This window comes from Camellia sinensis, chromosome 5 (assembly GCF_055761805.1).
Source record: "Camellia sinensis isolate YWXY chromosome 5, ASM5576180v1, whole genome shotgun sequence".
Classification (NCBI taxonomy): domain Eukaryota; kingdom Viridiplantae; phylum Streptophyta; class Magnoliopsida; order Ericales; family Theaceae; genus Camellia; species Camellia sinensis.
This window is the reverse complement of record NC_138965.1, coordinates 198,421,401-198,433,253: the sequence shown is the minus strand read 5'-3', so window position 1 is coordinate 198,433,253 and position 11,853 is coordinate 198,421,401. Positions and strand designations below refer to the sequence as shown.

Below are 11,853 nucleotides of genomic sequence, written 5' to 3'. Positions count from 1 at the left end.
TGGTCTTTTGACCTAACTGATTAAGCTAAACCATTTTTGGTTTGAATGATTTGCTGGTTTAATTGTGATTTTAACGGTTTTACATGTTACGATGATTATTTCTTATTCATTAAGTTTATAAAATTTAATTGTTTCCCTTTTAAAAACCAATATGACAATTTTTTTAAAATTAATATATTTTTATTCTAAAATAATGAAATATTAGAACTATGTCATTTTTTTTATAACAAAACATAATTTTAATTATTAATTGCCAATACAATAATTTTAATTTATCAATATTATATTTTATAGTAAAGGAACATTTGAAACAAAACCCTTAAACTTATATATAAAATTTTATTGACAAGAGACAAAATATAAAAAAATTAAATATAATTATCATATTTTTAATAAATAATATTTTATTTTATCCCATACATAGTACGGGTGACATGCTAGTAGTCTTATAATAAGAAAGAAATAAATAATAACAAAATAATCTTATAATAAGTAAAAAATATTAATCATGCCTTTGGAGAAAAAGAATTCCTAACTTCTCTGTTGAAATGAATGTTTAGTTAATTAAAAATAGCAATAGATGAATAACTCATAAAAGTGATTAAAAACCCAAGATTTGGTTGAATTGATATTTGTTTTTTCTTTTTTAATATTGCAAGAAAATATAAGTCTCACCAAAAATGCTTTCTTGAAATATTGTTTCAAATAATTTATTGTAAAAAACATATGACCTTGTATCATAAAAATATTAAATTATTATTTTTATTTTTAAATTAAAATTTAATTTTTATTTTTTATATTGACCTGGCCTTACATGCCGTGCACGAAGCTAATTCCATATGCCGATCAATAAACACATTTGAATAAAATAATTAGGAAGGGGCCATTAAGAGACAAAAATGTCACACCCATTATCCCAAAATTTCGTTGACATTTTACACTTATAAACAAAACAACCAAGCCAACTCTCCCAACTTTCCACTCTACATTATATAAATAATAATTAGTTATAATGATAAACAGAGTGGAGAGTAATTTAAGAATAATTTTACAGATATACTCTGTTTCATTTGGCAATTTCAAAAATTAATTTATAGGTTTACAATTTGTACCTTTTTTTTAATGAATTTTTTAATATGTTAATCATTTTTTTTTTAACTTTTTAGATTCACTAAAAAAATATATAACTTGTGTAAAAATATTTCAAAAATTCATTGAATACAAAAAATATTTTAAAAAATAAAAATTTAGTATATTTTTGTATTTTGTTCTATTCAATATTTTTTTTTATAAAAATTATATAAATTTTGTATTTTTTAAGCATATCTAAATTAATAAAATCTAAAAAATAAAAAAATTGATTAAAATGTGAAAAAAATTCATTAAAAAAATAAGAATTAAAAACTTAAGAAACTGTTTTTGAAAACGTTACACTAAACAAAGTATAATTTCCTAGAAATCTTAGTAAAAATATTAGAGATCAAGTATGATTAGTTGTAAAAAAAAAAAATAATACTTAACACAGATAATATTTGTACACATATTTTTTATAAGAGTTTTAATGACCTTGTTTGGTTTGTGCTTGCAGATATTATTTCAAAAATAATTTTCTAGAGTGTATTTAGAAAATTAAAAAATTTGTTTGGTTGTATATTTTGAAATTTTGGAGTTTGGAATGATTTGATATTTTTTAGTAATTGAATAGATGAGTGTGAGAAAAAAAATGATTGAAAATGAGAGAGCAGAAAAAAAAAGTGATTGATTGATGTGTAGTAGAGAGAAAAGTGACTTTCATTTTTTTTAAAATTTTTTTTTTTTAACCAAACATATTTTTAGAATTTTTTCTCCAAAAATATGTTTTGAAAAGCAAATCAAACATGCCTAATATATTTTACACTCCTCGTAATTTAATTAGAGAGGTTGTTGGGTAAAAAAAAACTCCCAAATAGAAAATACTCCATTGCAATTTTAGTAGACAAGTTAGATTTATTTTTTAAAATCTGATAATGTAACAGTAAATATTTAATACAACTTTTTCCTTTTTTTTTTTGTGTTATTTATCAATAGATAAAATAGTAATTAGAAATATGAGAAATATTTAGATTATTAAATTGACTATTAACCTACGAGAATTAAAAAATCAACAAAATCATAACAACCAATTACCCTAAGAGAAAAGAGTGAGACCCCACCACGTCCAGTAATTTTTGATTGATCCTTTTTTTTTTTTTTTTGTGTGTGTGTCATTCTCTTGGGGTCAACTCTCACTGGGGGTCTGGAGTATCACTCTATAATAAAGTCTAACATAACCATCAATAATCACATAAAATCTCCATTACAAGGAATTGGGAATGTGGGTTGTGTAGCAACAACTGTTGTGTAGTAAAATGGGTCAATTTTGAGACTCATTTCGATAATTCGAATCGTTCATATTTTAGAATACATCAAGTAGAATATTCTTGCAAAAAATTAAGTTAATTGGATATCGTTTACCCATTCATCTACTCACATTTGTATTCATTTTAATAATTTAAATCACAATTATTTTTTTATTTTTGTAGATATAAATGTGAGTTGATGAATAGGTAAACAATATCCGATTAATTTGATGTTTTGTAAATATATTTTACTTGATACATTCTAAAATAAGAACGGTTCGAATTATTAAAATAGACCTATTTGCTACATAGCAGTTGCTGCTGCACAGCCTGTGCAACGACATTCCCAACTCCCCATTACAAAGGGTATCACCAATTCAAAAAAAAAAAAAAAAAAAAAAAAAACACACACACACACCTCCTTATAAGGATTGAAGTCAAAATCTCACATTACAAAAAATATTACACAACCACTAAACTAAACATTTTAATTATTAATTGGTATCTGTTACACAGTCCAAAAAATAAATTTAAAAATTGAACCTACCATTTTCCATAAAATTAAGAAAATTGTTTGTGTAAGATGTATACCATGTATACTTGCATAAATTCTCATAAATATATATAAATTATCTCATAAAATTATGTAATTTTTACAAATATACATATTTTTTGTAAGATAATGTAAAAACTTATTTAAATATGGAAATAGGGTCACCGTTGTTTTAAAAGCACAGTTATGACTGTGGTGTCTTTATTTGAGGTGTATTATGACTTTATTTTTATGATCTAAATCGTTAATTTTGTAAGATTTGTTGAGTATTTCATGCCTATAAAAAATCATATTAATCGGATATCAACAATTATATGATCGATAATCAAGAAAATAAATAATAAGTTTTTCTTTTGAGAAATAGCATAAACAATATGCAATTCAATCATATAATTATTGATATCCAATTAATATAATTTTTGATAGGCATAAAGTACTCAACAAATCTTACAAATGAACCGTTTGAATTTTAAAAATAAAGTCATAATATATCTCAAAGGGAGAAACTTACACACTTAAAAATTATTCTGAAATTAATATCCTAAACCCCATGATTGTTTTAAAAACTCTGTCGATGACTTGTTGGCTGATTCGAAAAGGCAGTGGCAACCCCGTGATTCCTGAAGTCATTGGGTACATTTCCCTCAATATATTTATTATTTTAATTTTGATTTTCATTTTTATTCTCAAACAAACTAAAAATAAAAAAAAATAATGAACTCGTTTTTTCGTATCTCCTGCGTGGACTTTCTACAGAATTTCAGATCTTCCAAAACGAGAGAGCCTAGAAGATAGAGAAACTCGAGATAGAAGAAGAAGAAGCGGAGAGAGAGAGAGAGAGAGAGAGAGAGAGAGAGAGAGAGGTTTTCGTCTGCGACTCTACGAAAGCCCTAACGATGAACAACTTCAATTGGAGATTAGACTAAGCTTGAAAGTCATCAACATCAATGGCTGAAAACGAAGGATCTTTGCCAAGAGCTTCATCAGCTCCTCTCCGCCCTACGATCATGCTACCTCCTCGTAGTTCCATGGAAAATCTCTTCACTGCTGGTCCAGGTGCGAGCCCTGGTCCGATGACTCTCGTTTCCAACTTCTTCTCCGAGAACGATCCGGACTCCGACTGCCGCTCCTTCTCTCAACTCCTCGCCGGAGCCATGTCCTCTCCCGCGGCCGTTTCAGGCCACCGGCCGAGCTTTCCGCCGCCGCCGCTGGCTGAGGATTCGTCTTCCAAGGATAAGAACGGAGATTTCGATTTCCGGTTCAAACAGAACCGGCCGTCCGGTTTGATGATTGCTCAGGCTCCGATGTTCACGATACCTCCCGGTTTGAGTCCTGCGAGCTTGCTCGAGTCGCCGGGGTGGTTCTCGCCTGGTCAGGTATTCAAGCTTTGATTGATTTGTTTCGAGTAAAACAATGGATGAGTTTGTTAATTGTATGTATTTTGGTGCTTACATGTTGATTTGATGTGTAGAAGAGTTCAAAACACATCTAAATTTGTCATTTAATTTCGTTTTGTTCTATTCGGTACAGTCTATTGAGGAAACATAGAGAGGAGATGTTGTCTAAATTGGTATTTATATGCTTATACATTGGTTTGATATGTAGCAGAGTTCAAATCACATAAAAATTTGTCATTTAGTTTCGTTTTGTTCTATTCTATACAATTTATTGAGGAAACATACAGAGGAGATATGGTTTAAATAGGCATATGAAAAATGATATATACGACCGGTTTGACATGGTTTTGTGCGCTGCCTATGTGCATCCTGTATTTGGTTCCTTGCTTGCAAGTAATAATTAAGTAAATAATGAAGATGAATAATATATTGTCAGTGAAAAACATGTAGTGATATAAAGAATTGCTCTTAATGAGTTCATTGCAAGAATGTTGTGTAATTTTACTCTTGACTTAAAAACTAAGGCCTCTTAATTAATCTTCTCTAGGAGCTTGATTAAACTAATGAAATGATTCAAAGTTTGAGTTGATACTGTACAGTTGGGTCACGTTAAATGCTGAGGGAGTACTTCTGTAAGTTCTTGTGATTAGCACAACACAAAAGTTTCTTTATATTTTCCATTATGATAAATATTTTCGTTATCACTCTGTGAGGGGTACATTAGATACAGACCAAACTTTTGGGGCTTTGGCGGATATTCTTAGATGCAACGTTGATCAGTTGTCTTCTTCCTACTTGGGGTTGCCTCTGGGATTCTCTTTTAAGGTGAAGTCGGTTTGGGGTGTGATGGTGGAAAGGTTTTAGAAGCACTTGGCAAGTTCAAGGAGAGAGTATTTATCTAGAGGAGCAATGCTGATTTTGGTTAAGAGCACTTTTTCCAACCTCCACATATATTATGTCTTTGTTCACCTTTCCTCCTTTGGTTGTGAAGACGTTGGAGAAAATGTAGTGTGATTTTCTTTGGGGGAGGAAAAGTAGAGGAGTTTAAGTACTGTTTGGTGGACTGGAATTCGGTGTGCTCTCCTGTAAGGGGAGGAGATTTGGGAATTCGCTGGCTTTCCATCTTCTATGAAGCCCTTTTTGATTAAGTGATTGTCAACATGTACTTGCGAAAAGAAGTATTGGAGGAATGAGTGCTTTGTAAATATGGGTAAGTTTGGGCGGGTTGAACGACAAAGGATGTGAGTTTATGGTATTAGTTTGTGGAAAGTGATTATGAAGGGTTGGGTCTCCTTTGCTACTCATATTAAGTTTTCGGTGGGCAATGGGGTGCAAGTTAGGTGTTGAAGTCACAGATGGAGTGGGAAGCACATCTTGGAGGAGGCGTTCCCTAATATTGCCCATATTGCTCTGGACAGAAAGCCCTCGATGAGTGATTATTTGTAAAGGGAGGATTTGCAAGCTTTCTAGGATATTGTCCTTCGCATGGAAGGGTTGCTGGAGTTTCTTGGGCATCTTTATTGGATGCATATTGGTTCAATGGTTGAGATCATCCATTAGGCAGTTTAGTGTGAAGCCTTTTTATGATTTTTTAACATGGTGTAGGGGCTCTTGGCCTTTTTCATTTGGTGTGTAGCACGTGGGAAGATCTTTACTATTGATAATTTTATTAAGAGAAGGTTAGTCAATGTTAATTGGTGTTGTATGTGCACGCTTGACGTGGAATTGGTTAGCCACCTTCTTATTCATACTAAGGTGGCACAAGAGTTGTGGACATTGATACTTGGAATGTTTGGCATTGTTTGTGTGTTCCCCACGGAGGTGGTGGGGCTCATTTACTCATGGAAAGGAGCGTGGGTGGGAATAGGAGGAAGGCTAGGATTTACCAAAGAGTGGATTAAAGAGGGAGATAAAGATGCTTGAGTTGCAATGATGCTCATTTGATTAATTTAGTTTTTCCAAATTGCAACATCGTTTGAATGCTTATTCTCATAATTGTTTTTGTCGTATCCTATTTGATTCAATATTGCTTATTTTTATGTGGTTTGGACCTAATGCAAAATGGGTATTTAGGCCACAAACATGAAATTAACAAAAAAGCTCACATAATAAACAATACAAAGTGTATAAGATTGGATTGGGTAGGTTAGGGATTTCCAACTATTAAAAATTTTGAAAGTTAATTTTTTCTCCTTCACGTAGCTACTCCGTTCATGCTTTCGCGCTGGTAAAATTTGTACAGCTCAATGATATCCATCTCTAGAGAACTTTAGTAACAGCATTCTCCATAGTGAAAGCATATCTATAATTATATAGTTTATCTGTTCGAACCCAGTCATTTGTCATGAATGTGTTGGTGTTCTTTGAGATAATTTTGTGAGTTTGAGTGCTTAATGCTTTTTGTCTAAGACGCTGTCAAATTGTTAAGATTAACTGATTTGTCTGAGGTATGTGTGCATACATGCAGAATGACCATTTAATGAGCCACAGTTTTTAAACTTATTTTCCTCTTTGTATTTTATACAATTGATGGGAAATATAGAATCATGCCTGTTTTGTTATCTTAGCACATTATCATGGACTTCAGATTAACTGTGGATGTGGTTTTGCATAGAACCAATTGGAGAAGAAAGAGTCCATATTAATAACTGCAACTAATTGGAGTAAGGCTTGTTGAGTTTAGTTGTATCACATATTCTGGTTCTTGAGTTTGCTGTCTATTTGTCGGGCATGACGCTCCAATATCATCATTTTGATAAGATGGTATGAGAACTTTTATCTTGATGGTCAATATTTTTCATTTATTTTTTTGTTTGAAAATAAAATCTTCTAGTCTATGGTTGGTCCTTTAATGCACCTTCATTCTAGAAAGAGGGAGACCATTATGGTTGAATCTTTCCAAATTGTGCAGATGATAATAGCATGTATAAAAAAAAAGAAAAGAAAAGAGAAGAAAAATAAAAAGGAAAAAGGAAAAAAGAAAAATGAAAAACAATAAATAATATTTACTGTTTACAATTCAAAAGTTAAGACTGCCTTCAGCTGTTCATTATTGTGATTTGTGAGATGTGTAGGGCCCCTTTGGAATATCCCACCGACAGGCTCTGGCACAGGTTACAGCTCAGGCTGTACAAGCTCAATCCCAGACGCTTGCCCATGCTGAATTTCCATCTATATCAGCAGCTCCTGCTACATCATTGACACAATCTTCATCCTTTACTTCCAATGTGACATCGCAGCAGCAGATGCCTCCCTCTATGCCAGACCCTGGCATCACCAAGGAGTCATCTGATCGTTCTCATTCTGACCTTAGATCCCAACCTTCTTCCTTTATTGCTGATAAGCCTGCTGATGATGGTTTCAACTGGCGGAAATATGGGCAGAAGCAGGTGAAGGGCAGTGAATATCCTCGAAGTTATTACAAATGTACACATCTGAATTGTCCAGTCAAGAAGAAGGTTGAACGTGCTCTTGATGGACAAGTAACTGAGATTATATACAAGGGACAGCACAACCATCAGCCGCCTCAAAAGCGTGCAAAAGATACTGGAAATCCAAATAGTTACTTAAATCATCAGGGAAACTATGAATCGGCTGTGGAAGGTCAGACTGGGTTTTTGAACAAATCAAAAGAAGCTGCTAATTCATTGTCTTTGAAGGATCAGGAATCTAGCCAAGCTACACAGGACCATCTGTCAGGATCAAGTGACAGTGAGGAAGCTGGTGATGCTGAAACTAGAGTCAATAGAAGGGATGAAGATGAACCCGAAGCAAAGAAAAGGTAAACTCTCTTTCTTAATTATTGAAGCCATTCATACTGGAACGATTTTCATTTACCAAGCTATCTTGATTGCTACAATTTTTTCTTTTTCCTTCATCTATATTTGATAGGAACACAGAGGTCAGGGTTTCAGAGCCAGCTTCATCAAATCGTGCGGTTACAGAACCAAGAATCATTGTACAGACCACCAGTGAAGTTGATCTTTTGGATGATGGCTACAGGTGGCGGAAGTATGGCCAGAAAGTTGTTAAAGGAAATCCTTATCCAAGGTAATACAGTTGGGCCTGTTTATTTATTGTAATGGAGAAATAGTGTGCTACGATACAATGTCAAAATGTTTCAGTACAGTTTTGCTCCTAGCATCATACAAGGTAATTCTAGGACATTTCCTGAAACCATTTGATAGAACTTGTACCCATTGAACTATAAGTCCATTGTTGTAGCTATTTTTGAAGCTCTAGTACTTACCGTATTAAAAAAAAAAAAATCATCAGTCAACCGCAGTCACAGTCCTTGGTTCTGTAGGCCGCAATGATTGACATAGTTTATTCATGTAAGAGTATTTTCAAGGGATACAATAGTACAAATAACTAGTACGTAACCAACTAAATTTTCCTTTCCTCATCTTATTCTAGGAAGTCAAGTTCATACATTTTTTGATAAGTAAAGATGTATGTGAAAGAACCACCAGGAGGCGGCAAACCTCTACACAAAATAAAGAAATAAAGAAGGCTCAACACAACCAAAAAAAGGCTCGACATGGATTATTTCTCAAAAAAGTATTTGACAGTAGATTGAGGCATCCCAATAGCAACAATGATTATGTAATCACTAAATTTACATCTCCTCACCTTAGCTTAGATAATTAAATTGCATGCATACAATTAACTCATTGGTGAAAGCAAAAGAAAGTAATGTAGCAGTATCAGGCAACCTTTTCTTTGCAGCTCATCCTCATATTGGAAGGCATACACTATTATGTATGCTTAAGCATTACACCAAATAAATAGGCTCCTTTTAACCCCTCCCAACAAAAAAGATGGGTAGAGAACTAGAGCTCAAGAGCTTGGAACAATGGGAATGGAAGAGTGTCTACATTTTGGCCCCATATGACTTGGTTCTTCACCCCAGGAATCAAAGTATACCAAAGGGGAGTTTGAAGTTTATGAATTAGTACCTTGCTTGATACTTCACTCAGGCGAGCTGCTAGCACCTTGGGCAGTGCGAGGCTTATTGCCCTGTGGCTTCCTTCTTTAACTATATTTTGTGGTAGTGTAAATGGTTTTATTTACCTTATCTGCCATTGATAATAAATTTTATGGTATCCTTGACGCTCTTGTTAGATCAAGTTCTACTTGTCAGATTTAATGCTCTCTCTCTCTCTCTCTCTCTCATATTGATTATTCCCTTGTACAAAGTGTGCGCTCCTACAAGTCATTGTAGTATCTGACCCAAAGTTGCTATTTTTAGGTCCATGCTTTATTCGCACACTCCACTTCCAATGCTGCAGTTCTATGGCTTCTCTTCATTGAATACTAAATACTAATTAATTTGCTTTCAGAGGAAAAAGGGTTTTCCAATTTCCTTCCTGAACCTGTTATAACCCATCTTCTTTTGTATCAGCCTATGTTCCACAAAAGTTGCAGCTTCAGTCTTGGTGCTGATCTATGAAAGGCATCATGTTGATATTATGAATCTATGATAATTTGTCAATGGTAGTTAACAACGTTCAATCATTTCTTCCAAATCAAATATCATAGTACTTTATTTTGGTTATAAACTGAAATTTCCTCCTTTTTAACCTGTAATTACAGCTCCATCTAGTGGATACCCGTGTATTTTGTTCTTTGGTATTATTCTTGAATTGTCTTACTTCTATTTGCAGGAGTTATTACAAGTGCACAAGCCCAGGGTGTAATGTCCGTAAGCATGTTGAGAGAGCCGCAAGCGACCCTAAAGCTGTCATAACAACATATGAAGGCAAACATAATCATGACGTACCGGCAGCTAGAAACAGCAGCCACAACATGGCCAACAATAACGCGTCACAGTTAATGCCACCACACAATGCCGTATCTGACAAGCATAATACTTCAGCGAGAAAAACAGATTTTGGAAACAATGATTCACAGCCAATAGGACTTCTTCGGTTTAAAGAAGAATTGACATAGCTTCTTTGAAACTGTAAGTTTGTTTTCTTAGCTCTTTATTTATGCTTGTGGCTACAGTTTAGCCCACGATTATCTTCCCAAACTGCAAAAACACAAAGGACAGGATATAAAAAGAAAGAAGACCGGGAAGATAGTTTAAAACCAAAAAGGATGTCGGTATGGACTAGCAAAGAATGAATTGAATAGGGACATTGTTGTGTGTAAACTAGTTTGAGAGGGGGATTGGGGGGGTGATATACAGTAATTGTAATGTTATTCTTCTGCGTAATTCTTTTGTTAAATGAGATTTTGGTGGTAATGCTGTTACGTATCGTTACTCTTGGATTTGGAAATGAGAATATGCATTTGTTTTTGCATTTTTGTTTTCTTTGTTTTGTTTTTGTATTTTTTTTTTTTTTTGGGGGTAATATTCTGCTATGTTGGGCCTTTCAATTTCCTGTTTATATTTTCCTTGTTCTAATATTATCTGCTGTTGGAAAAAATATTGTGTGCTCCGGGGATAATATGCCCCACTAGTCTTAAGAGTCGCACAATCATTTGGACCGATAAAGATTTGTGAAGTGAGTTGTGTTTAAGCTGTAATTTCCATTATTGAAGTGAGTTGTGTTTCAATTTTTAAAATTTATTTATTATATTAACACTGCAGCTAATATATATATATATATATATATTTTGTGGTAATACTTGTTAATTTATATATCATTTTAGAAAAACATATTAATCCCTATCCAAAATACCGACTTATTGGCACCTTTGTGTTTACATTTTTCTAGGCGTGGATGACTCAATGGTTCGGATGAATGAAGACACAGTTTCTAATAATTTTGTATAGTTGGGTGATGGGGAGTGTCTTCGGATCTGTTTGTTTTTGTGGATTTTATAGCTGCTTGTGTGTTTTGTTAAAAATCTCAGATGGTAATCGTTAGCATCATCTTGATGCTCGTTTGTTAATAATATTTTTTTTTATTCATCCAAAAAAGAAAAAGAAAAAGAAAAAAACCTACTTATAGGACCGATGAAACTTTCAATAGTTTCTCAAGTCCTCCATTAATCTGGCCTGTGGATGAGTTGTTTTCGTTTTAAGTGACGTAATGTTAGGGGTTTTAAGTAGTGAGAGTGTTGGGGTTCGGTTCCGGTCTGAAAATTTTTAATCAGTCATTCGTCCATCGGAGAAGTAGATTGAAAAAAATTAATTTGTATCCGTTTGTCGAATTGATGGATGCGAGTCAAGCGAATTGACGGATGGATACGAATGACGGTTTAAACTTTTACAAATTTTGAATATAATATAACTTGTCAACATTTTTTTTTGAATAACAATTTAACACAACATACTCAAAAGATTATTAAGGAAATTGTCAAACACTAATAATAAATATATCAACAATGATAGATTAGAGACTCCTTTTTGTAAGACCTCTATAGCCCCTAAAGTGATCCACACTACTCATGATATGGGCTCCACACATACATAAGTGGGTCCACACATTATGAGTAGTGTGGATCACTTTGAGTGATCCACACTACTCATGATATGGGCTCCACACATACATAAGTGGGCCCACACATCATG

General features: G+C 33.3%; 1 protein-coding gene across 6 annotated transcripts; it reads left to right on the top strand.

The window, feature by feature from the left end:
* Positions 1-3,506: 3,506 nt before the first annotated feature.
* On the top strand, positions 3,507-11,331 carry LOC114309551 (putative WRKY transcription factor 3). Of its 6 annotated transcripts, none has more exons than XM_082871093.1 (6): positions 3,526-3,564; positions 3,688-4,307; positions 7,403-8,109; positions 8,220-8,378; positions 9,995-10,293; positions 11,054-11,331. In XM_082871093.1, exons 2-5 carry the CDS (start codon positions 3,879-3,881, stop codon positions 10,278-10,280), a joined length of 1,581 nt encoding a protein of 526 aa, XP_082727219.1. In that variant the 5' UTR covers positions 3,526-3,564; positions 3,688-3,878; the 3' UTR covers positions 10,281-10,293; positions 11,054-11,331. The 6 variants fall into 6 exon arrangements, 5 of the variants coding, with proteins under 5 accessions (XP_082727218.1, XP_082727219.1, XP_028111114.2 ...); XR_014330836.1 differs by lacking the exon at positions 3,526-3,564 and adding an exon at positions 9,733-9,824 and having other exon boundaries at positions 3,614-4,307; XM_082871092.1 differs by lacking the exon at positions 11,054-11,331 and having other exon boundaries at positions 3,507-3,564; positions 9,995-10,636.
* The last annotated feature ends 522 nt before the right edge of the window (positions 11,332-11,853 follow it).